Source organism: Oncorhynchus mykiss, chromosome 1, assembly GCF_013265735.2.
Source record: "Oncorhynchus mykiss isolate Arlee chromosome 1, USDA_OmykA_1.1, whole genome shotgun sequence".
NCBI classification, from domain to species: domain Eukaryota; kingdom Metazoa; phylum Chordata; class Actinopteri; order Salmoniformes; family Salmonidae; genus Oncorhynchus; species Oncorhynchus mykiss.
In genome coordinates this window covers 22,488,851-22,513,414 of record NC_048565.1, presented here as the reverse complement: position 1 = coordinate 22,513,414, position 24,564 = coordinate 22,488,851, and the positions used below count along the sequence as shown (strand labels likewise).

The window sequence follows — 24,564 nt, the reverse complement described above, 5'->3', positions numbered from 1 at the left end:
GTATAGTGTGGCGCACAATTGGCGAAGCATCGTTAGGATTTGGCCGGGGTAGGCAGTCATTGTAAATAAGAATTTATTCTTAACTGACTTGCCTAGTTAAAATAGAGGTTCAATATTTATTTTTTATTTTAAAGTTCTACAGTATTAAGTATGCAATAATTCTGAGTACTACTAGGGTAAATGTTTTCTTATGTATGATGTATTATCACAACTGGCAGCTGTAAACAGTCCTTAAAGAGGACAGTAACAGACCTCCCGGTCTGCTGCAGCTAAACTGACCATGTCTCTCTCTGTCCCTCTCTCCCTCATAAAGGCACAAACGGCTGTGTGGAGGATAATGGCGGCTGCAGCCACCTGTGTTTCCACCGGCCCCAGGGCCTGCGCTGTGACTGTCCCATGGGCCTGGAGCTCCTCAGTGACATGAGGACATGCGTGGTGCCCGAGGCTTTCCTGCTCTTCACCAACCGGGCTGACATCCGCTCCATCTCCCTCGGGACCAACTCTAACGACGTTGCCATCCCCCTCACCGGGGTCAAGGAGGCCTCCGCCCTCGACTTTGACGTCTCCGAGAACAGGATTTACTGGACTGACGTCAGCACCAAGGTGAGAATGACTCCTTTTCTCTGTCATTCTATTCTAGTCATTCGTTTTAGGGTTTCCATTCAAATTTTGGGGGTTTGTTTTCTGTCATCTGGGTTAATTTAGCTATCGGGATGTTTTATTTATATTTAAGCTCCAGTCTTTTTTGGTTCATATTGAGCTCAGTGCCTGACTGTTGTACCAGTGTCTGACTCTACTCCACTGTCCTCCCTCCCTCAGACCATCAGCAGGGCCTTCATGAACGGCAGCTCTGTGGAGCATGTGATCGAGTTTGGGCTGGACTACCCAGAAGGCATGGCAGTAGACTGGATGGGCAGGAATGTGTACTGGGCCGACACAGGGACCAACCGCATAGAGGTGGCCCGGCTGGATGGACAATACCGACAGGTCCTGGTGTGTAAGGACCTGGACAACCCTCGCTCCCTGGCTCTTAACCCTGCCAATGGGTAAGATTGACTGGGATCCAGCTCATCTGCATGACACAACTCACAGACCTGTCTGACTGGCATGAGCCTGGTCCCAGATCGGTTTGAGCTGTCTTGCCAGCTTTGAACGTGTGAGAATGTCCATAGGAGTTGGAATGGCAAGGCGGTACAAACGGATCTGAAACCAGGCTAGGCTGACGTCATCTGTTCACCAGTACCCATAGAGATGACTGTCTGGCTGGAGGAATCCCCTTCGCATGATTCGTTCCCTCTGACTTTCTTAGGTAGGGAGTGTAGTGAGGTTGCATCAGTGGCACAGCACTGCGGCTTTCAAGTTTTAGTCACGTGCACATGTACAGTGAAATGTCTTTCTTGCAAGCTCATTCCCAACAATGCAGTAATCAATATCAGTAGTACTATAAAATATAGCCGAACAAAAACACACGAGAAATAGAAATAAGAAGAACACAAGTAAGCTATATACAGGGTCAGTTCATGGTCCATGCCAATACCATAGTTACAATGAGCAGGAATACAGTGTGGTTGAGGTAGATATGTATTGGGGTAAGGTGACTAGGCATCAGGATATGATAAAGGATATGAAGATAAGATAAACAGAGTAGTAGCAGCATTGTGTATGCGTGATGCGTGTGTGTAGAGTCATTATGAATGTGTGCATGTTGTGTGTGAATACATTTAAGTGTGTGAGTGTATAGTAGTCAAAAATAAAATAGAAGGGTCAATGCAGATAGTCTGTGTAGCCATTTTGTTAGCTATTTAGCAGTCTTATGACTTAGGAATAGAAGGTGTTTATGAGCCTGTTGGTGTCAGACTTGTTGCTCTGGTACCACTTGCCGTGCGTAAGCAGAGAGAACAGTCTTTGGCTTGGGTGGCTGGTGTCTTTAGCAATTTTCACCACCTGATTTGGAGGTCCTGGATGGCAGGGAGCTGAGCCGCAGTGACGTACTGGGCTGGCCGTACCACCCTCTGTAGCGCCATATGATCAAGGGCGGTGCAGTTGCCAAACCAAACAGTGATGCAGCCAGTCAAGATGCTCTCAATGGTGCAGTTGTAGAACTTTTTGAGGGTCCAATCCAAATCTTTTCAACCTCTTTAGGGGGATGAGGTACTGTTGCGCCTTCATGACTGTGCGGACCATTTTAAGTACTTTAGTGATTTGGACACTGAGGAACTTGAAGCTCTCAACCAGCTCTCGATCAGCTCCCCCCCGTTTCCTGTAGTCCACGATCAGCTCTTTGATCTCTACTGACGTTGTTGTCCTGGCACCACATTGCCAAGTCACTAACCTCCTTTCTGTAGGCGTCTCATCGCCGCCGGTGAAAAGGCCTACCACTGTCGTGTCGTCAGCTAACTTGATGATCGTGTTGGAGTAGTGCGTGACCATGCAGTCGTGGGTGAACAGTAGGGGACTAAGCACACACCCCTGTGGAGCCCCCATGTTGAGAGTCAGCGTGGCGAATGTGATGTTGCCTACCCTACCCTTACAGACGGAGACTTCTCCTCCATGTGAGGAGTTGTTAGTCGATACATGTGTGCCAACATGTCACAGCATTTACATGTCTGGGTTGAGTTCTACAGGTATTGTCCCCATTGCTGGGGCCGTTGCCATTTACCAATTTACCAGTCCATATTGAATTAGTTTGGGAATGCAGACATAGTTTTGGCTGGCATCAAGTGTTTGGGGATATATGGGCTAGAGGTCGACCGATTATGATTAATACCGATTATTGGAGGACCAAAAAAAGCCGAAAAATCGGCCGATTAATTGGTATCGGCTTTTCTTGGTCATTATATATATATATATATATATATATATATATATATATATATATATATATATATATATATATAAAAAATGATAATTACAGCATTTCTGAATGAACACTTATTTTAACGTAATATAATACATCAAAATGAATTTAGTCTCAAATAAATAATGAAACATGTTCAATTGGGTTTAAATAATGCAAAAACAAAGTGTTGGAGAAGAAAGTAAAAGTGCAATATTTGCCATGTAAAAAAGCTAATGTTTAAGTTCCTTGCTCAGAACATATGAAAGCTGGTGGTTCCTTTTAACATGAGTCTTCAATATTCCCAGGTAACAAGTTCTAGGTTGTTCCATATTTTATCTAACGGGTGGCATCCCTAAGTCTAAATATTGCTGTTACATTGCACAACCTTCAATGTTATGTCATAATTATGTACAATTCTGGCAAATTAATTACCATCTTTGTTAAAAAGAAATGGTCTCCACACAGTTCGCAACGAGCCAGGCGGCCCAAACTGCTGCATATACCCTGACTCTGCTTGCACAGAACGCAAGAGAAATGACACAATTTCCCTAGTTAGAAGAAATTCAGGTTAGCGGGCAATATTAACTAAATATGCAGGTTTAAAAAATATATACTTGTGTATTGATTTTAAGAATTGCATTGATGTTTATGGTTAGGTACACATTGGTGCAATGACAGTGCTTCTTTTCACGAATGCGCTTGTTAAATCATCACACGTTTGGCGAAGTAGGCTGTGATTCGATGATAAATTAACAGGCACCGCATTGGTTATTTGCAACACCGGACAAGCTAGTTAAACTAGTAATATCATCAACCATGTGTAGTTAACTAGTGATTATGTTAAGATTGATTTTTAATAAGATAAGTTTAATGCTAGCTAGCAATTTACCTTGGCTCCTTGCTGCACTCACGTAACAGGTGGTCAGCCTGCCACGCAGATTCCTTGTGGGGTGCAATGTAATCAGCCATAATCGGTGTCCAAAAATTACAGATTATTATGAAAACTTGAAATCTGCAATAATTAATCGGCCATTACGAATAATCAGTCGACCTCTAATATGGGCTCGTTCTACTATGTATAAAGCAGCTCTGTGTGTCTCCTCAGCTACATGTATTGGACAGAGTGGGGAGGCAAGCCCAGGATCGCCAGGGCCCACATGGACGGCAGCAACATAATTACCCTAGTGGACAAAGTGGGCAGAGCCAACGGCCTCACCATCGACTACATCGACCAGAGACTCTATTGGACCGACCTGGACACCTGTATGATAGAGTCAACCAACATGCAAGGTAAACGCATACAGTAGTCAAGCTCTTCTCCAACCCCTCTGTTGTTTATGATTGATGATACATGATGAGCATAAAACTCTGTAATATTGCTATGGTTGACAGCAATATTTATTCATGTCCATTCTCCTTTTCCACCCAATATTACTGTACAAATATATCATATTGCTGTGGTTAACATCAATATCCTCAGATCTTCAATAATCCATATATTGATAATCATGTTTCATCCAGGTCTGCAGAGGGAGATAGTGGCTGACGACCTCCCTCATCCGTTCGGTCTGACCCAGTACCGGGACTACATCTACTGGACAGACTGGAACCTGCGCAGCATCGAGCGGGCCGACAAGCGCTCTGGGCTGAACCGCACCATGGTCCAGGGACACCTGGAGTACGTCATGGACATCCTGGTCTTCCACTCCTCTCGCCAGGATGGTGCCAATGACTGCTCCCAGAACAACGGCAACTGTGCCCACCTGTGCCTGGCGTCGCCCTCCGGCTCCCAGTGCCGCTGTGCCTCCCACTACATCCTGGACTCAAACAGCAGGAACTGCAGCTGTGAGTAGAGAAATGACCAGGGCCGGCATTGATAGGGGGTTGTTGGGTTTATGTTTTTAGTTTGGTTCAGTGTTGTATTTAGTGTGTTGGTACAGTCAGTTTATTCTGTTTTGAGACATATGCACTAATCTCCTGTGGACATTTTACTGTAAGTTGGAAATGTAATCTCTCCGTTAAGAGTAGGCGAGTCAGTGTATTTTACAACGTCTTTGCTCTAGAAGGATGTATTGTCTTAATCAAATCCAGGTGTGTCTACAGCCCTTGGCCATGCAAAACCTCATAACACGTGTCTGTCTGAATCATACCATGAGCTGACCTCAGACTTTCACTGAGGCCTGATGTGGACAAGTGTTAGAAAGGAGGTTGCTGTGCACATATCACAGACTGAGCATTCCTCTGGTCTTGGCATGGGATGAAGGCCCTGTGTTCCTACATGTCTTTTTCTTTCTTACTGCTGCATACTTCCCTGGCCTCTGGGGACCACTGATTACTGCATTCTATTAAGCTGATTACAACATCCTGAGTCATGGAAAGGTTGGTAGGAGAGGGAGGAAGAGATATAGAGGGAGGGGACCGAGAGAGTGAGCGAGATGGAGAGATTCAAATGTTTGGATTCGGCCTGTTAACCTCTGACCCCTCCCTCCCCCCAGCCCCCTCGAGCTTCCTCCTGTTCAGCCAGAAGGCCTCAATCAGCCGCATGGTTCTGGGTGAGCAGAGCCCCGACATCATCCTTCCCATCCACGTCCTCCGCAACGTCCGGGCCATCAGCTACGACCCCCTAGACCACCTGATCTACTGGGTGGACGGGCGGCAGAACATCAGGAGGGCCCGCGACGATGGCACACAGGTGAGTCATGCTGATAAAGAGGACCATATATTTACATACACACTTAAGATGCATATAGTATATTGTGTATATGAATGTTTTTCAATTATATTCTAGTTTACATGCATATAAAGTTGAGGGAGTTATAGAACTTAATTTAATTGACGTCAGTGCAGCCATCATGCACAAATACATTTGTTTGAACACTCGCATATCTTTTGTCGACAGTGTGAAACCTTTCACAATTACAGGCCCTTTCTCTAATTTAATATCTATCTCCTTCATCCTCTTCCAGTCGTCAGTGGTGGTGTCCACCACTTCCACCCACCAGCAGCAGCCTGACAAACAGCCCCACGACCTGAGCCTGGACACCTACAGCCGTACTGTCTACTGGACTTGTGAGGCCACCAATACCATCAACCTCCAGCGCCTGGACGGAGATGCCGTGGGCGTGGTGCTGCGAGATGAACATGACAAACCCAGAGCCATTGTAGTCAACGCCGAAAAAGGGTGAGGAGGGAAGGGGGAGTGTTGTATCAAAGAGACTGCAAAACAAAGTGCTGCCTGGTTCATACTGTTACAGCTCGAGGCAACGTTTTTTTGTGCAGATAGAGGCAGACTGACTCAATAACTGGATTTAGGGATGGCAACATTTCTATTTCAAATCTCCCAGGCTCGGTTTTCAAATCTACCCCGATTGTGGTGGACTTGGGAATGAAAAACCGAGGGACCTCACTCACTTGAAAGCTTTTGAAAATAAACAGGACTTCCAAAATAGTTCAGTGTCCCCTTATGAAATATTTTCAAGTGAGCGATGCCACTTGTATGTCTGTAAATATAGCAGTTGGCTGGCGGGCAGATCAGGGACTGGGTGTGGCGACACTCCAAGCAGCAGAGTAATTAGTGGGTGATCAGGTGTTTAGTGATGTGGTGTTGACAATTTGACATAGGAGACTCTGTGGAACAGTGTTTATTTTCCTTCGATAGGGCAGGGAAGGAACCACAGCCCCAAGTAACTACGAGGCTGAGAATGTCAGGTCATGTGTGCAGCAGATGGTTGTGTTTACTGTTCTGCCTGCACTACTTTCTCCTCTCCAGTGGTGCAGTAGTATGGTCAGGGCCGTAGGTCAGGGCCTGGCAGGCTGCACTGTAATTGTGATGCTCATTGTTGATGCGGCCGTCCTCCATGTTCCGTTCTATTTGGGGCTCTCCTATGTGGTTTGGCTTGGATGTGGCGGAGATGACTTCTCTCATAGGAGTGACCCGGAGTAAACTAATCAACATGAGACGTTTAATCCCAAAAATCTCAAACTGAATATTGTTGGCAATCAGCTTGACAATTTGTATAATTTGACATGGTCTTGTAGTTGTTTTTATCCGATTTGAAAGTTGCTTGTCTCTCCATGGGCATGGAAAGCACTAAATAGACATTGAAGATATTTGGCCGAGCTCAGTAGACAGTCTCAAAAGGTTACAGGCAGGTTGAAGAGCTGTGGGGTTCATTTGTTTTCTCCCACTTTCCCTTGAAGTGACGGCTTCTACATTTACTCAAAGCATTATGTTATTACATTAATACTTCAACTGATTACACTCAGACTGATATTTAAAAAAAATTGTTCCCTTTTGACTTGAAGAAGCAGAACCAAATTACAAACAGACGAGCATTTGCGCAATAGCATTTCTTCCTTCAAGTCTTCTGTCTAAACAGGTGTTAAGGGAGGTTCTTATCAGAGCTGATAGAAGCTGGTGTGAGACGTAACAAACCGGGAAGGCCCACAGCCCGATAATAGCCTCTACTCCTCCAGGCTCTGAGAGGGGGGCCAACTTAACAGCCCTGCGCTCTTGTCTACACCCAGCACAGTACAATTCAGGCTGCCCTGCCCACTCATCAAAACACATATCTCAACTGTTATTTATCTCCCATCTATCAGTAAATCTCTGACTGATTTACATGTTGTAATGTGATTAATATATACATATCAATGTTGACTAATGTCTAAAATCCTGTACACAGTTGGTGGTTTAAGGTTTGGGCAGCAACTGTTCAAATGTCTGTCAGTATGCTTTTCGTTGTTTTTTCTTACTGCCTCCATCTCTCCTGTAGGTATATGTATTTCACGACCATGCAAGATCGCTCTGCTAAGATCGAGGGAGCGTCTCTGGATGGGACAGAGCGGGAGTCTTTGTTCACCACGGGTCTGATCCGGCCTGTAGCCCTGGCCCTGGACAACAAGCTGGGGAAACTCTTCTGGGTGGATGCTGACTTGAAACGCATTGAGAGCAGTGACCTCACTGGTGAGTCCCAATGCTAAAGAAGTGTGGACAGCCATTCTAGATCCAGAACGTCAGCACTCAAACACTGCTGATCATCTGAAAAGCTGTTGTTGCTATGGTTGATCAGTTTTGACAGCATTTATTTACATCTCTCATTCTCAGTAGTACACAGCAGTACCATGGAAAATTACACAATGTTCCTCGAGTCCAAACACAGTTTGTGGTCTAAAATAGTCTGCCCATCTTCCTAATACGTCTGAAAGCCTACATCTTCACACTAGAAAAGCCTGGCCTCTTTGGACCCCCCTTCAGGCCAATGAGGAGTCATTTGGACTCAACATACTAATGAATACAATTTCATGTATGCTATCGGGAAAATAATACTTTGGTTGTGTTTATGAAGAACACAATAGCATTTTTATTAGTTTGTTACTGTAGGCTGTGGAGTGGATGGAATTGTGATATTTTGAAAAAGGGCTCATCTCTTCAGTCTTAAGAGTTATTTGGCAAGGGTAAATGTTTTTTTTTGTTTTTTTAAACATCAGAATCTACTATATAGAAATCAAGTCTTGCCTTCCTGTGACACTACAATGATATGAAAAGGTCACTTTTTCGTGAAAAACAACTGTTTTTAACAATTCTGTTTGATACCGGTGCTAGGCGCACTGGTTTGAGTGTCGAACTGCAACGCGGCTGGGTTTTTCATGCTCAACATTTTACTGTGTGTATCTAGAATTGTCCACCACCCAAATGACATCCAACCAACTTGACACAACAGTGGGATGCATGGGGGTGCAACTCAATATTAGGAAGGCGTTCCTAATGTTTTGTACACTGTATGTGTGTTAAATAGACTTATTTTAGGAGAAGTCCAGAACAGAGGGGGGCATGACTTTAAAATGGCAGGGAAATTTCCATTTCAATTCACATTGGGTCAAAATGATCCCCTTGGTCTTTCTAGTGTTAAATAAATCCCCCTGCCTCTGAAGTCTGGACTGGATATGAACAATACAGCATTCAGACTGATTTCTCCAGGCCATTTATGCACCATCAGACTGTAAAGTTATACAAGAGAGTGTCTTTATTTTGGCAGACCATGTTTGGCAACAGTTATTGAATATTAGTCAACCTGGTTTTAGTGATGGTGTCTATATTTATACCTATATACCTATATTTTCTATGATAAAGTTTAGAACTTAAGAAGGAAGACCTAAGGGTCTGAAAATAAATGCATTTGGGAGGATACACTGTCTTTGATGTGAGATATAGGATATCTATTGTTTGGTGTATACTACCCTTGTTCTGAGGTCATTCCTATTCCTTCTCCCAGGAGCCAATCGGATCGTCCTCCAGGACTCTAACATCCTGCAGCCCATGGGTCTGACAGTGCTGGGGGAGCACCTGTACTGGATCGACAGACAGCAGCAGATGATCGAGAGGGTGGACAAGCTGATTGGGGAGAAGAGGACCCGTATCCAGGGCCGCATTGCCTACCTCACCAGCATTCACGCTGTGGAAGACATGGACCCTACAGAGTTTGGTAAGGCACCTGGAGGAGCCTGTGTTTAGCCACTTCCTATTGCCTCAGCAGATACCAATTATTTTGGAAAACAATGTGTGATGCAGTGCTTTACTACAACAGAGTTCCGTTACTCTCCAGGGGCAAAAACTCAATGTCCACGTCTTCTCCTTCCTCTTCTTCACAGCTTCTCATCCCTGTTCCCATGACAACGGAGGCTGCTCACACATCTGCATTGCCAAAGGAGACCGGACACCTCGCTGCTCTTGTCCTATGCACCTGGTCCTGCTGCCCAACCTGCTCATCTGTGGAGGTACAGCTGCTGCTGTAACACATTCAATAATGATGTCCGATACACAATAAGTCAAGTTTTACACCAGGCATTGGCTCTGAATCTAAACTCCTCCCACTTCAGACCCACCCACCTGTTCCACAGAGCAGTTCACCTGTGCCACGGGTGACATTGACTGCATCCCCATGGCATGGCGCTGTGACGGCGTTGCTGAGTGTGATGACAACAGTGACGAGGAGAACTGCCCCGTGTGCTCGGCAATCCAATTCCAGTGTGACAAGGGCCAGTGTGTGGATGCTCAGCTACGCTGCAACGGAGAGCCAGACTGCGCAGACAACTCCGATGAACAGGACTGTGACAGTACGTTCACTCAACTGACTTTATGCACAATATTGACACATACTGCTGCGCCATCTTGGAAGTATGTAAGACGTTTTAGTCCAATGTAAATATAGTCTTTCGGTTTTTGTATACGTTTCACTCTTTTTTACATTTTCAAATTAAATATACCTTCCTGCAACCCGCCTCACCCAATGTGGTACGGATGTGCTATTTTTTAGACCTTATAACTGGAACCTCCATCAGCAGCTAGCCAACTAATTAGCTACTAGCTATTTAGTCATTGTTAGCCACTGCTTGCGGTCTTTACCTTTAGCTCGGACTCCAGACGCTTTAGCCCGGATAATACTTGCCAGTCTGCTGATATTTCGCTGTACATTCTTTTTTTCCCACTACATCACCGGATTCCTGCCGCAAGCTCTGGACCATTACACCGGATCGTCGCAGCTAGCTAGTTACTACTGAGTGGCTATTGTAGCGAACGCCCTTGTCCAGAAGCATGCACCAGTTAGCCTCGAGCTAGGCCCATCTCCCGGCTAGCAAACAAAGTACACCAACTACAATACCTCTCTTGCCAATTGGCCTGGACCCTTTGTCGACACTGAGCCCCACCAATCCATCACCACTGGTCTGCTGACATAATTCAGCCGATGTGCTCTCAACCGTGGATGTTGGTGATGATCCACCTGCTAGCCCGGGCCCGCTATGCTTCCTGAAAGCCGTGTCTCCCGCTCGCCTAGCATAGTAATCGACTACCGAATGGCTCCCTGTTTCATCTATTGCTGCTCATTGGACCCTATGATCACTCGGTTACACAGCTGATGCCTGCTGGACTGTTCATTAACACAGTACTTCATTTTGTTTATCTGTCGGCCCCAGCCTCGAACTCAGGCCCTGTGTGTAGCTAACTGATCCTCTCTGCCCATTCATCGCCATTTACCTGTTGTTGTTGTCGTCCTAGCTGTTTACCCGTTGTTGCCTTAGCTCTCCCAATCAAGACCTGTGATTGCGTTATGCCTTTCTCGAATGTCAATATGCCTTGTATACTGTTTAGGACAGCTCTCGTTTTATTTTACTACGGAGCCCCTAGTCCTGCTCAACATGCCTCAAATAGCCCCCTTGTCCCACCCCCCACACATGCGGAGACCACACCTAGCTTAACTGGCACCTCCAGAGACAAAACCTCTCTCATCGTCACTCAATGCCTAAGTTTACCCCCACTGTACTCGCACCCTACCATACCCATCTGTACACTATGCCCTGAATCGATCCTACTACGCCCAGAAATCTGCTCCTTTTATTCTCTGTTCCCAAAGCACAAGACGACCAGTTCTTATAGCCTTTAGCCGTGCCCTCATCCTAATTCTCCTCTGTTCCTCTGGTGTTGTAGAGGTTAACCCAGGCCCTGTGTGTCCCCAGGCGCTCTCATTTGTTGACTTCTGCAACCGTAAAAACCTTGGTTTCATGCATGTTAAATCAGAAGCCTCCTCCCTAAGTTTGCTTTATTCACTGCTTTAGCACACTCCGCCAACCCTGATGTCCTAGCCGTGTCTGAATTAGGAAGGCCAGCAAAAATTCTGAAATTTCCATCCCCAATTACAACAAGACAGAACTGCTAAAGGGGCGGAATTGCAATCTACTGTAGAGAGAGCCTGCAGAGTTTTGTCATACTATCCAGGTCTTAGTTAGAGCTTCTACTTTTAAAGATCCATCTCTCCAGAAATAAGTCCCTCACTGTTGCTGCTTGTTATAGACCCCCCCCCCCCCCAGCTCCCAGCTGTGCCCTGGACACCATATGTGAATTGATTGCCTCCCATCCATCATCAGAGTTCGTACTGCTAGGTGACCTAAATTGGGATATGCTTAACACCCCAGCCGTCCTACAATCTAAGCTAGATGCCCTCAATCTCACACAAATGATCAAGGAACCTATCAGGTCCAACCCCCTCATAGATATCATCCTGACCAACTTGCCCTCCAAATACACCTCTGCTGTTTTCAACCAGGATCTCAGCAATTACTGCCTCATTGCCTGCGTCCGTTATGGGTCCGCTGTCAAACGACGACCCCTCATCACTGTAAAATACTTCTGCGAGAAGGTCTTTCTAATCGACCTGGCCCAGGTATCCTGGAAGGATGTTGACCTCATCCGTCAGTAGATGATGCCTGGTTGTTCTTTAAAAGTGCTTTCCTCACCATCTTAAATAAGCATGCCCCTTTCAAAAAATGTAGAACTAAGAACAGATATAGTTCTTGGTTCACTCCAGGTTTGACTGCCCTTGAGCAGCACAAAAACACCCTGTGGAGAACTGCACTAGCTTCAAATAGTCCCCGCGATATGCAACTTCTCAGGGAAGTCAGGAACCAATACACACAGTCAGTTAGGAAAACAAAGGCTAGCTTTTTCAGACATTTGCATCCTGCAGCACTAATTCAAAAAAGTTTTGGGACACAAGTCCATGGAGAATAAGAGTACCTCCTCCCAGCTGCCAACTACACTGAGACTAGGAAACACTTGTCAGCACTGATGAATCCATGGGAATCGAGAATTTCAATAGGCATTTCTCTACGGCTGGCCATGCAAAATCTGGATCCCTACAAATCAGCTGGGCTAGACAATCTGGACCCTCTCTTCCTAAAATGATCTGCTGCCATTGTTGCAGCCCCTATTACTAGTCTATTAAACCTATCTTTCGTATCGTCTGAGATTCGACCGATATCCATCTTGCCCTGCCTTTCTAAAGCCAAGTGAACAAACAGATTACCAACCATTTCGAATCCCACTATACCTTCTCCGCTAAGCAATCTAGTTTCAGAGCTGGTCACGGGTGCACCTAAGCCACGCTCAAGGTCCTAAACAATATCATAACCATCATCGATAAAAGACAGTACTGTGCAGCCATCTTCATTGACCTGGCCAAGGCTTTCGACTCGGTCAATCACTGTATTCTTATCTGCAGACTCAACAGCCTTCGTTTCTCTAATGACTGCCTCGCCTGGTTCACTAACTACTTCTCAGATAGTTCAGTGTGTCAAATCGGAGGGCCTGTTGCCCGGACTTCTGGCAGTCTATGGGGTTGGCACAGGGTTCAATTCTTGAGCCAACTCTTTTCTTTGTATATATCAATAATGTCGCACTTGCTGCGGGTGATTCTTTGATCCACCTCTACGCAGACAACACCATTCTGTATACATCTAGCCCTTCTTTGGACACTGTTAACAAACTTCCAAACGAGCTTCAATGCCATACACACCTCTAACTGCTCTTAAAACCTCTCTGGGATATGCGGGACGCTAGCGTCCCACCTGGCCAAAAGGCAGGGAGAATGCAGAGCACCAAATTCAAATAAATTACTATAAAAATTAAACTTTCATTAAGTCACACATGCAAGATAGCAAATTAAACCTACACTTGTTGTGAATCCAGCCAACATGTCAGATTTCAAATAGGCTTTTCGTTGAAAGCAAACGATGCTATTATCTGAGGATAGCACCATAGTAAACAAATAGAAAGCATATTTCAACCCTGCAGGCGGGACACAAAACGCAGAAATAAAAATAATTAATGCCTTACCTTTGACAAGCTTCTTTTGTTGGCACTCCAATATGTCCCATAAACATCACAAATGGTCCCTTTGTTCGATTAATTCTGTCGATATATATCCAAAATGTCCATTTATTTGGCGAGTTTGATCCAGAAAAACACCGGTTCCAACTTGCTCAACGTGACTACAAAATATCTCAAAAGTTACCTGTAAACTTTGCCAAAACATTTCAGACTACTTTTGTAATACAACTTTAGGTATTTTTTTATGTAAATAATCGATCAAATTGAAGACGGGATGATCTGTGTTCAATACAGGAAGAAAACCAACTGAAGCATGCTTTCTGGTCACTCGCCTCTAACAGTACACTTCATGTGACCCTCGTTCAAGATGGCCGTACTTCTTCCTTACACAAAGGAATAACCTCAACCAATTTCTAAAGACTGACATCCAGTGGAAGCGATAGGAACTGCAAGAAGGTCCCTTAGAAATTTGGATTCCCAATGAAAACCCATTGAAAAGAGTGACCTCAAAAAAATAAATCTGAATGGTTTGTCCTCTGGGTTTTGCCTGCTAAATAAGTTATGTTATACTCACAGGCATGATTCAAACAGTTTTAGAAACTTCAGTGTTCCTATCCAAATCTACTAATAATATGCATATCTTATCTTCTGGGGATGAGTAGCAGGCAGTTGAATCTGGGCATGCATTTCATCTGGACGTGAAAATACTGCCCCGTCACCAAGAAGTTAAATGCTAGTAAAAGGAAATGCATGATCGATGCCCGCACCCGCCCGACTAGCATCACTACTCTGGATGGTTCTGACTTAAAATATGTGGACAACTATAAATAGGTGTCTGGCTAGACTGTAAACTCTTCTCCAATCCAAAATTAGATTAATTAAAATTAATTAAAATTTAGAATTGCCTTCCTATTTCACAACAAAGCCTCCTTCACTCATGCTGCCAAACATACCCTCGTAAAACTGACTATCCTACCGATCCTTGACTTCGGCGATGTAATTTATAAAATAGCCTCCAACACTCTACTCAGATAATTGGATGCAGTCTATCACAGTGCCATCCGTTTTGTCACCAAAGCCCCATATACTACCCACCACTGAGACCTGTATGCTCTCGTTAGCTGGTCCTCGCTACATATTCGTCGCCAAACCCACTGACTCCAGGTCATCTACAAGTCTTTGCTAGGTGAAGCTTTGCCTTATCTCAGCTCACTGGTCACCATAGCAATACCCACCCGTAGCACGCGCTCCAGCAGGTATATTTCACTGGTCAACCCCAAAGCCAACACTTAATTTGGCCGCCTTTCCTTCCAGTTCTCTGCTGCCAATGACTGGAACAAATTGCAAAAAAGAACAAATTTGCTGAAGTTGGTATATATATATATATATATGCATACACACACATACAGTGGGGCAAAAAAAGTATTTAGTCAGCCACCAATTGTGCAAGTTCTCCCACTTAAAGATGAGAGAGGCCTGTAATTTATCATAGGTACACTTCAACTATGACAGACAAAATGAGAAAAAAAATCCAGAAAATCACATTGTAGGATTTTTAATGAATTTATTTGCAAATTATGGTGGAAAATAAGTACTTGGTCACCTGCAAACAAGCAAGATTTCTGGCTCTCACAGACCTGTAACTTCTTAAGAGGCTCCTCTGTCCTCCACTCGTTACCTGTATTAATGGCACCTGTTTGAACTTGTTATCAGTATAAAAGACACCTGTCCACAACCTCAAACAGTCACACTCCAAACTCCACTATGGCCGAGATCAAAGAGCTGTCAAAGGACACCAGAAACTAAATTGTAGACCTGCACCAGGCTGGGAAGACTGAATCTGCAATAGGTAAGCAGCTTGGTTTGAAGAAATCAACTGTGGGAGCAATTATTAGGACATGGAAGACATACAAGACCACTGATAATCTCCCTCGATCTGGGGCTCCACGCAAGATCTCACCCCGTGGGGTCAAAATGATCACAAGAACGGTGAGCAAAAATCCCAGAAGCACACGGGGGGACCTAGTGAATGACCTGCAGAGAGCTGGGACCAAAGTAACAAAGCCTACCATCAGTAACACACTACGCCGCCAGGGACTCATCCTGCAGTGCCAGACGTGTCCCCCTACTTAAGCCAGTACATGTCCAGGTCTGTCTGAAGTTTGCTAGAGAGCATTTGGATGATCCAGAAGAAGATTGGGAGAATGTCATATGGTCAGATGAAACCAAAATATAACTTTTTGGTAAAAACTCAACTTGTCGTGTTTGGAGAACAAAGAATGCTGAGTTGCATCCAAAGAACACCATACCTACTGTGAAGCATGGGGGTGGAAACATGTTTTGGGGCTGTTTTTCTGCAAAGGGACCAGGACCACTGATCCGTGTAAAGGAAAGAATGAATGTGGCCATGTAGCGTGAGATTTTGAGTGAAAACCTCCTTCCATCAGCAAGGGCATTGAAGATGAAACTTGGCTGGGTCTTTCAGCATGACAATGATCCCAAACACACCACCCGGGCAACGAAGGAGTGGCTTCGTAAGAAGCATTTCAAGGTCCTGGAGTGGCCTAGCCAGTCTCCAGATCTCAACCCCATAGAAAATCTTTGGAGGGAGTTGAAAGTCCGTGTTGCCCAGCAACAGCCCCAAAACATCACTGCTCTAGAGGAGATCTGCATGGAGGAATGGGCCAAAATACCAGCAACCGTGTGTGAAAACCTTGTGAAGACTTACAGAAAACGTTTGACCTCTGTCATTGCCAACAAAGGGTATATAACAAAGTATTGAGACAAATTTTTGTTATTGACCAAATACTTATTTTCCACCATAATTTGCAAATAAATTCATAAAAAATCCTACAATGTGATTTTCTGGATTTTTTTTCTCATTTTGTCTGTCATAGTTGAAGTGTACCTATGATGAAAATTACAGGCCTCTCATCTTTTTAAGTGGGAGAAATGGCACAATTGGTGGCTGACTAAATACTTTTTTGACCCACTGTATATATAGAGCGAGATATCTCCCTCACTAACTTTAAGCGTCAGCTGTCAGAGCAGCTTACCGATCGCTGCAGCTGTACACAGCCCATCTGTAAATAGCCCATCCAACTACCTACCTCATCCAATATTTGTTTTTCTGCTCTTTTGCACACCAGTATTTCTACTTGCACATCCTCATCTGCACATCTATCACTCCAGTGTTAATTGCTAAATTGTAATTACTTCGCCACAGGCCTATTTATTGCCTTACCTCCTTCATTTGCACACACTGTATACAGATTTTTATATTGTTATTGACTGGTCGTTGTTTTGTCGCACTGTTTTGCTTTATCTTGGCCAGGTCGCCGTTGTAAATGAGAACTTGTTCTCAACTGGCCTACCTGGTTAAATAATGGTGAAATAAAATAAATAAAAACACTTCCAGATCAGTAAAACATACACCAATGTCATAGGGATTAAAGGGCGACTGCACTTCCTGATTTGACCTTGTTTTGAAGATTGCTCATTGAGAAATGCTAGTGGCCATGACTAAAGCCAAATGATAGTTATCTTGGATGTGGGCGTGTTATGTTCCCATATCGTACCCTTGCAGGTACTGTTGTTGTTTGTCCCTCCTGAGTCACCGTAGCAACAGCCACTTCCTCAAAATAAGTTGAATTAATCTAAGAGAAATCTGTAATTTTGATATTTTAGCTTAGTCGTGCAATTTTACATCTAGCTAAGGTGTTTGGTCCAGTGTTTCTCAAGTAAAAAAAATGTGCATGGAAAACTAGTCAGTGGGTTTTGGAATATTGACAAGGTGCAGTTGGGATACAAATGCGCTTTGATCGTCTCAATTCTCATTTTGCCCCAAAAGTTGGCAGGCGTTAGTGATTGACACTGTCAAACACATCAGCATGTGGCCACTCCATAAACGGCTTAGGGCCAAGAGTTATTTCAACATAACATTGGCAACGTGTTGTCTTATGTAAACAAGTCAGAGGCGCTGTGTAATGGGCAGGTCTGTCTCACTGTCTGGAAGTTCTGGCTGCTATGGTTGGAGTGCACACAGCTGCTTCTCTCGTGTTAGTGGGCACGATCGTAATCATACCCAACCCTTCAGTAAGTCGCGACGAACACACAAAACTCAGTTTTGGACAAGATGGACTGACAAATGATGCCATTTACACTTTGTGGTAATTTTTACACTAGAATAAATGTGTTTATGCTTCATAGATGCCACATAGAATCAACTTCTCTGAATTTAAATGGCCTAAAGGGCAGTTGGCCTTTAATACTGGGAGATTGTACTATCACCACCAGCAACCTTGTTTGTATTGATTTGATGATAAGCCATGCCAAGTCTTGTAACGTGGACTTTGCTCTGCTCTCCTCCCCTCAGCCATATGCCTGCCCAACCAGTTCCGCTGCAACAACAAGCAGTGCATCCTGAAGAAACAGCAGTGTGACTCCTACAATGACTGTGCTGACAACTCTGACGAGCTCTTCTGTGGTGTGTTTAACTTCACTCAGTCACTTGAGAAAATCAAGGGAGTTCAGAATTTACACTATTGTCATATTTTTCAGTAAGGAGAAACCAGTCAATCCATCTACAATATCACATTGATTTAACCGACTACTCATACTTGGCAGCAGTCCGTTAAACCTGTTGTAATGTCTTTGCCCGTCTTGTAGAATTCCTCACCCCCCCGTCAAGCGACGTTCAATCACCATCTCACACCAGCACCATCGGCCCAGTCATTGGCATCATCCTGTCAGTGTTTGTGATGGGAGGGATGTACTTTGTGTGCCAGCGGGTGGTGTGCCGCCGTTACAAAGGTCCCAACGGAGCCTTCCCCCACGATTACATCAGTGGCACCTCACACGTACCCCTCAACTTCATCGCACCCAGCAGCTCACAGCACGGAACCTTCACAGGTAAAGGTTGGCTATTACACAACACTGAAAACTAAAGATCAAATGGATGAGTGTATAGATATGGCCTGTACTGTGAAAGGATAGTATTTACATGCTGAAGCAGGTAGTTGTTGTCACTGTATTTGACTGTTTTGTTGTTTCTTAGGTATCTCGTGTGGGAAGTCTATGATGAGTTCTGTCAGTCTGATGGGGAGCAGCTGTAGTGGGGCACCACTCTATGACAGGAACCATGTGACAGGGGCCTCCTCCAGCAGCTCCTCCAGCACTAAGGGAACCTTTTATCCACAGGTATGTACCCAACTTCTCTGCCCTCTCTTAGGAACCCAACACCTGTCCTCTCCGCGGTGTCTCTCATACATTATTTCTAAAAACTGAGGGGAATGTACATTTTCTCCTGTTTGAACTTTACTGGACACTGGATGATCTCAAAACTTAAGTTTGTAATTGAATGGGTAAGGGTTTGTATTTGCAGATGCTCAACCCGCCTCCCTCTCCAGCCACGGATCGCTCCCTGTATAATGCAGAGATCTTCTACTCCTCTAACAGTCCCTCCACCACCAGGTCTTACAGGTAAGAGATGAGGCACACTTGATCAGTTTCTCTCTTTGTATTATGCAACAGTCAGCTTGATGCAAATTGGCACCTCTTTGCTGTTGTGAAATAAAAAAGTATTTTCTCTCCTCCATGCTTGCTCCTGAAAGGCCTTATCTAATGCGCGGTGTGGCACCCCCCACCACCCCATGCAGCACTGATGTCTGTGACAGCGACTACACCACAAGTCGTTGGAAGAGCAACAAGTACTACATGGACCTAAACTCAGACTCTGACCCTTACCCTCCTCCCCCTACTCCCCGGAGCCAGTACCTATCAGCAGAGGAGAGCTGCCCCCCTTCTCCATCCACAGAGCGCAGTTACTTTCACCTCTGTCCCCCACCCCCGTCACCATGCACTGACTCTTCATGACACCCGGGGAAATAGCCATGTCTGTAAATAATTTTAAATATTAACAAATGAGAATTATATTTTATTCATATCCACTGATTGCCATGGGTTAAGGTGGGGATGGAATAGGGCCAGATCAAGTGTGACGTTGTTGTACAGTAAATTGTATCACTTGTCTATATTTTTCACGTTTCCCACCCTCGTTTCAGATGGAGTATCCTCCTAATTAGAAGACTTTCAATCTGACTATTCTATTGGCCTTTAATAATTCTTCGTTTTTTTCAGCAAAGTACTTTAGAACTTCCTTCAAACGTACCAATTTACAGTGACATTTGGTTTGAGAAAATACTGCATTCAAATGTTACACTGGTGATGTGGCCAACCACATTACCATTAACAAAACAAATTGTAAATATTTGTAATTAAGTAAATAAGAAATGTTTCACAACAGCCATGAAATGCTCTTATTAATTGAACTGGTCCTGAGCATGTCTTTGTTTTGGAGTTTACCAAAAATGTGTTTGCTGCTACTGTACATATACTTTACTCTGAATTATGAGAACACCCAACAAAACAATAGATCATTAAGCTGTTTCAGTTAGTAACGTTATTATTTTTTTGTGTAGAACAGTATGTATACATGTTAATTGTTTTGAAGGAGTCCTTATGGAATAACTCATAAGAGCAGCTTCATCGTTGATGCAGTTATCAACCAGAAATGACAAGGTTTTGCACAACCTTAACTCTATCATGAATCTCTTATGCAATGTCCATGTGACATACTAGACTGACTATTTCCATTTATTGAAACAATAATACTGTTGATATTTCAGCTTTTATCCATGAGACAAATGTCTGTAGTTTAGTAAAAGCTATTCCATCTTTTGTAAACAATGTTTGAAAACTGTAGATGATTAAATTGTAGTGAAACCCTCACTATCTTCACATACCTTTCAACCTATAGATTGAATTTCAGAGTGGTGAATATCATGCACCTGTAAAATCATGGCTCCATTATATTGTCTCACTTTGAAGATTGTTAACATTGTCAAACTGAGCACTTCCTTAAATGAACTATCCAACCAGTTAAGAAATGTGAACAGTGAATGTAAAATTACATAGAGAGGGAAATGTATTTTGAATTCATACCTCTTGTGCTTGTTTTCTGAGCTTTTTTCTGCCATTTGTATACAGGCAATTAACCATGGTGCTGACAAGTGAAATTAAATCATATGATCAAAAGTGTCAGGCTTCCATCTGTATGTTGGACACCTCTGGCTTCTAGCAGAGAGGTTGTACAGGTTCCTCAGACCTCCACAACACAACCTGCTGCCCAGCCCATTTCAAGCCACGCCCTTACTGGACAGGGACAACTCCAGCTGTACTTCATTGTGCCAGTATGTAGATGCTCCCCAAACAAACCTGTGTTGTGTTATTTACACTTGTGACAATTTTTGTATCAAAAGCATTTTTATATAATAAAGGTTCTATTTTAAGGAATACTTGTGTGGCTACTTTAAAGAATCAAAAATATTTTGATTTAACACTTTTTTGGTTACTAAATGATTCCATGTGTTATTTCCTAGTTTTGATGTCTTAACTATTATTGTACAATGTAGAAAATAGTAAAAAATAAAGAAAAACCCTTGAATGAGTAGGTGTCCAAACTTTTGACTGGTACTGTATATACAGTAATATTAATTTGTTGCATGGAAAAGGTTTTTGGTGATCCAAATAGGGCTCACATTTTCTATTGCGATACTATTAACTGCACTGGTTATGCGAGTGAATCATAGCTAAATGCTGCCACCACGTGTAGAAAAGTTGGAACGCCATCCTTATCTATTTTTCAGGTCTCGTTTTTTTTTTTTTTTTTTTACAAATGGACATCCATGTCAAATCATATCAATCTACCCCAGTAAAGTCTAGTTATGGCCAGAATATTTTGAGTGAGGACTGAAGGCGTGTTGTATGGGCTGACCCAAAGACACCCCTAGAGCAATTGCTGCTGCTTACAAACTTCTCCAGCATAGCACATCAGTCTGCAGTTCAAATAATAATGCTGAGCCAGTGTGGTATGTCAACCTCAAACAATAACAACCTGTATAAAAGCTGCTGTCAATGTGACCCCTATTAGGAAGGATTACAGACTGGACATGGAAAACTCATTGAAACTTTGCAACTCTCATGCCTTGGGTATGTAAAACCAAAGGAAACTACGTATGAGGAAACATAGCTATTCAATGTCTTTGACGTTCCTATTTTGGTGTACAGTACATTGCAGAAATAGTTGTGCATGCGTGAAAGATTCCCGTGAAACTTTTGAGCAGGTTGATTGAGAACAAACAACGATATAAGAGTATTGCATTTGGTGGCTGGCATTAGAGATTACTAAACTGCTCTCCATTCACTGTTAGAGGACCGCTATACTCTTCAGGTGAAGTTACTCAAGTGCAGGCCTGTAATGACAGGCCTTAACTGGAAAACCCCTCACATCACGTTTTTTGTTTTGCTCATTTCGTTTGGATGTCTTCCATCTCCGACAAAGTTCTACTTTCACTTGCTACAATCCCTAATGTTAACAATGATTTTTTTAAATTAAATAACTCAATGTTATCAGGGGAGTAATAGCAAAAGACAGGGGAGACCCATCTTGGCAATCAAGGGCCAGTGTCTACAGGATTTTGATCCAACTCCTATTGATTCAAAAATGATCACACGTAGACTGTAGTCTGCAAAACATCTTTGGCACTCTGTGCATTTGTAACATGACGATACTGTAGGCTTGCAATACATCAATGTTCAGTTTAAGGTCATTTCCATCTTCAGACCCCATGGTTACAGGTTGTAATGTCACAATAAGAGAAAAACTATTCAGAATACTCATGACACCAACACTTTACAGTGATAATAACCACAGGGACAACACAACAGTTAAAAATGCTGCACAATAATATGGTTTAACACTGACAGATAATTTTTGCTTCATTCCAAGAGATATCTGGGTTTCTCAACTCCACGATATGTACATCTCCGCAGTGGTGGCTGGTGGCACTTTAAAATGGGGAGGATGAGCTCATAGTAATGGCTAGAACAGAATAAATGGAATTGTCTCAAACACCTGGTTTCCATGTGTTTGATATCATTCCATTTACTCCATTCCATTCATTATTATGAGCCATCCTCCCATCGCCAGCCTTGGATTGAGTTGGGTTGCGACGACTGGGAAAAGTGTAGCTCCGACTACATCGAGTCGCTGTCATTCGATACGAGGAAACAGTTGGTGGTTGTATTTGACTAGTTTTATTAAAAAGTAGGGATTTCAGCAAACATAGAAAGGCACGCAGCTGCAGAAGAAAAACGTACATACACCCTAAGAGTTTAAGAATTCAGAATTGCACAAGTACCGACTGATAGTGACTCGATGTAGTCTGAGGTTCAGTCCACCCAGTCATCTCCGCTCAACTCCAATGACGTGAGGTACATCTTGGAGTTGAGAAAAACTTGGCTAGCCAAGACATTAACTTCGATCAGTTGCACTGGCTCTAAATCCTCTAGATGCAAAGATAAGCAACTCTCCTGGCACCGGGTTTAACCCATCAATCTCATCACACTGAGAAATTATACAATGTAGTTTAATGTAGGATACTTTTGGAAATACACCTCAGATTATCAGGTGTCATTTCTTAGCCTGACAACTCACACTATATTCTTCCACTGCTCTGTCATTCACTGCATACTTCAAATACTGAAGTCGTTTGTGGATCAGTGTATCAAAGCCAATGACATTTTCAAACCGCCTCTTTGCTAGAGGTCGAATGATTATGATTTTTCAACGACGATACCGATTATTGGAGGACCAAAAAAAGCCGATACCAATTATTGGAGGACCCCCAAAAAAATCTGCCGATTTTTTTTATATATATATATATATATATATATATATATATATATATATATATATATATATATATATATATATATATATATATATATATATATATATATATAAATAAATAATAATTACAATTATAACAATACTGAATGAACACTTATTTTAACTTAATATAATGCATATATTTAGTCTCAAATAAATAATGTAACAGATTCAAATTTGGTTTAAATAATGCAAAAACACAGTGTTAGTTATTATAGTTATTATAGGAATTATAGGACTATTTCTCTCTATACCATTTGTATTCCATATACCTTTGACTATTGGATGCTCTTATAGGCACTATAGTATTGCCAGCCTAATCTCGGGAGTTGATAGGCTTGGAGTCATAAACAGCACTGTGCTTCAAGCATTGCGAATAGATGCTGGGAAACGCAGGAAAGTGTTGTTTGAATGAATGCTTACGAGCCTGCTGCTGCCTACCACCGCTCAGTTAGACTGCTCTATCAAATCATCGACTTAATTATAATAAACACACAGAAATACAAGCCGTAGTTCATTAATATGGTCAAATCTGGAAACTATCAAAACAAAACGTTTATTCTTGGTTAAGTCTAAATATTGCTGTTACATTGCACAACCTTCAATGTGATGTCATAATTATGTACAATTTTGGCAAATTAATTACAGTCTGGTCTTCACACAGTTCGCAACGAGCAAAACTGCTGCATATACCCCGACTCTGCTTGCACTGAACCCAAGAGAAGTGACACAATTTCCCTAGTTAATATTGCCCGCTAACATGAATTTATTTTAACTAAATATGCAGGTTTAAAAAATATATACTTATGTATTGATTTTAAGAAAGGCATTGATGTTTATGCTTAGGTACATTGGTCCAACGACCGTGCGTTTTTGCAAATGCGCTTGTTAAATCATCACCCGTTTGGCGAAGTAGGCTGTGATTCGATTATACATTAACAGTGTTAACTGTTAACTCCTCCCACATTGATTATTTGCAACGCAGGACAAGCTAGTAATATCATCAACCATGTGTAGTTAACTAGTGATTATGTTAAGATGTATTGTTTTTTTAATACGATAAGTTTAATGCTAGCTAGCAACTTACTTTGGCTCCTTGCTGCACTCGTTTAGATGCTCAGCCTGCCACGCAGTCTCCTCGTGGAGTGCAATGTAATCGGCATCCAAAACTGCCGATTAATAGGGCGACCTCTACTCTTTACCTACGTGTACTGGCTTTGGCTCAACCCATCGGTTTCTGGACCAATCAGACCCCCTGAGTGTGTTCAGATT

The 24,564-nt window shown here is 43.0% G+C and overlaps 1 protein-coding gene across 4 annotated transcripts in view; it reads left to right on the top strand.

The window, feature by feature from the left end:
* Positions 1 to 20,855, top strand: part of LOC110509621 (low-density lipoprotein receptor-related protein 5) — an 82,379-nt gene extending 61,524 nt beyond the window's left edge. For 3 of the 4 annotated variants that reach the window (XM_036970786.1, XM_036970897.1, XM_036970958.1), the window contains 15 exons: positions 314 to 603; positions 820 to 1,046; positions 3,945 to 4,129; positions 4,361 to 4,684; positions 5,335 to 5,531; positions 5,806 to 6,020; positions 7,615 to 7,805; positions 9,115 to 9,324; positions 9,491 to 9,616; positions 9,719 to 9,955; positions 17,878 to 17,988; positions 18,171 to 18,413; positions 18,559 to 18,701; positions 18,871 to 18,983; positions 19,115 to 20,855. In XM_036970786.1, coding sequence (XP_036826681.1) covers positions 314 to 603; positions 820 to 1,046; positions 3,945 to 4,129; positions 4,361 to 4,684; positions 5,335 to 5,531; positions 5,806 to 6,020; positions 7,615 to 7,805; positions 9,115 to 9,324; positions 9,491 to 9,616; positions 9,719 to 9,955; positions 17,878 to 17,988; positions 18,171 to 18,413; positions 18,559 to 18,701; positions 18,871 to 18,983; positions 19,115 to 19,376 — 3,074 coding nt within the window. In that variant the 3' untranslated portion in view covers positions 19,377 to 20,855. The remainder of the gene's footprint in view (positions 1 to 313; positions 604 to 819; positions 1,047 to 3,944; positions 4,130 to 4,360; positions 4,685 to 5,334; positions 5,532 to 5,805; positions 6,021 to 7,614; positions 7,806 to 9,114; positions 9,325 to 9,490; positions 9,617 to 9,718; positions 9,956 to 17,877; positions 17,989 to 18,170; positions 18,414 to 18,558; positions 18,702 to 18,870; positions 18,984 to 19,114) is intronic. The other variant, XM_036970849.1, reaches the window with a different exon arrangement.
* Positions 20,856 to 24,564: the final 3,709 nt, after the last annotated feature.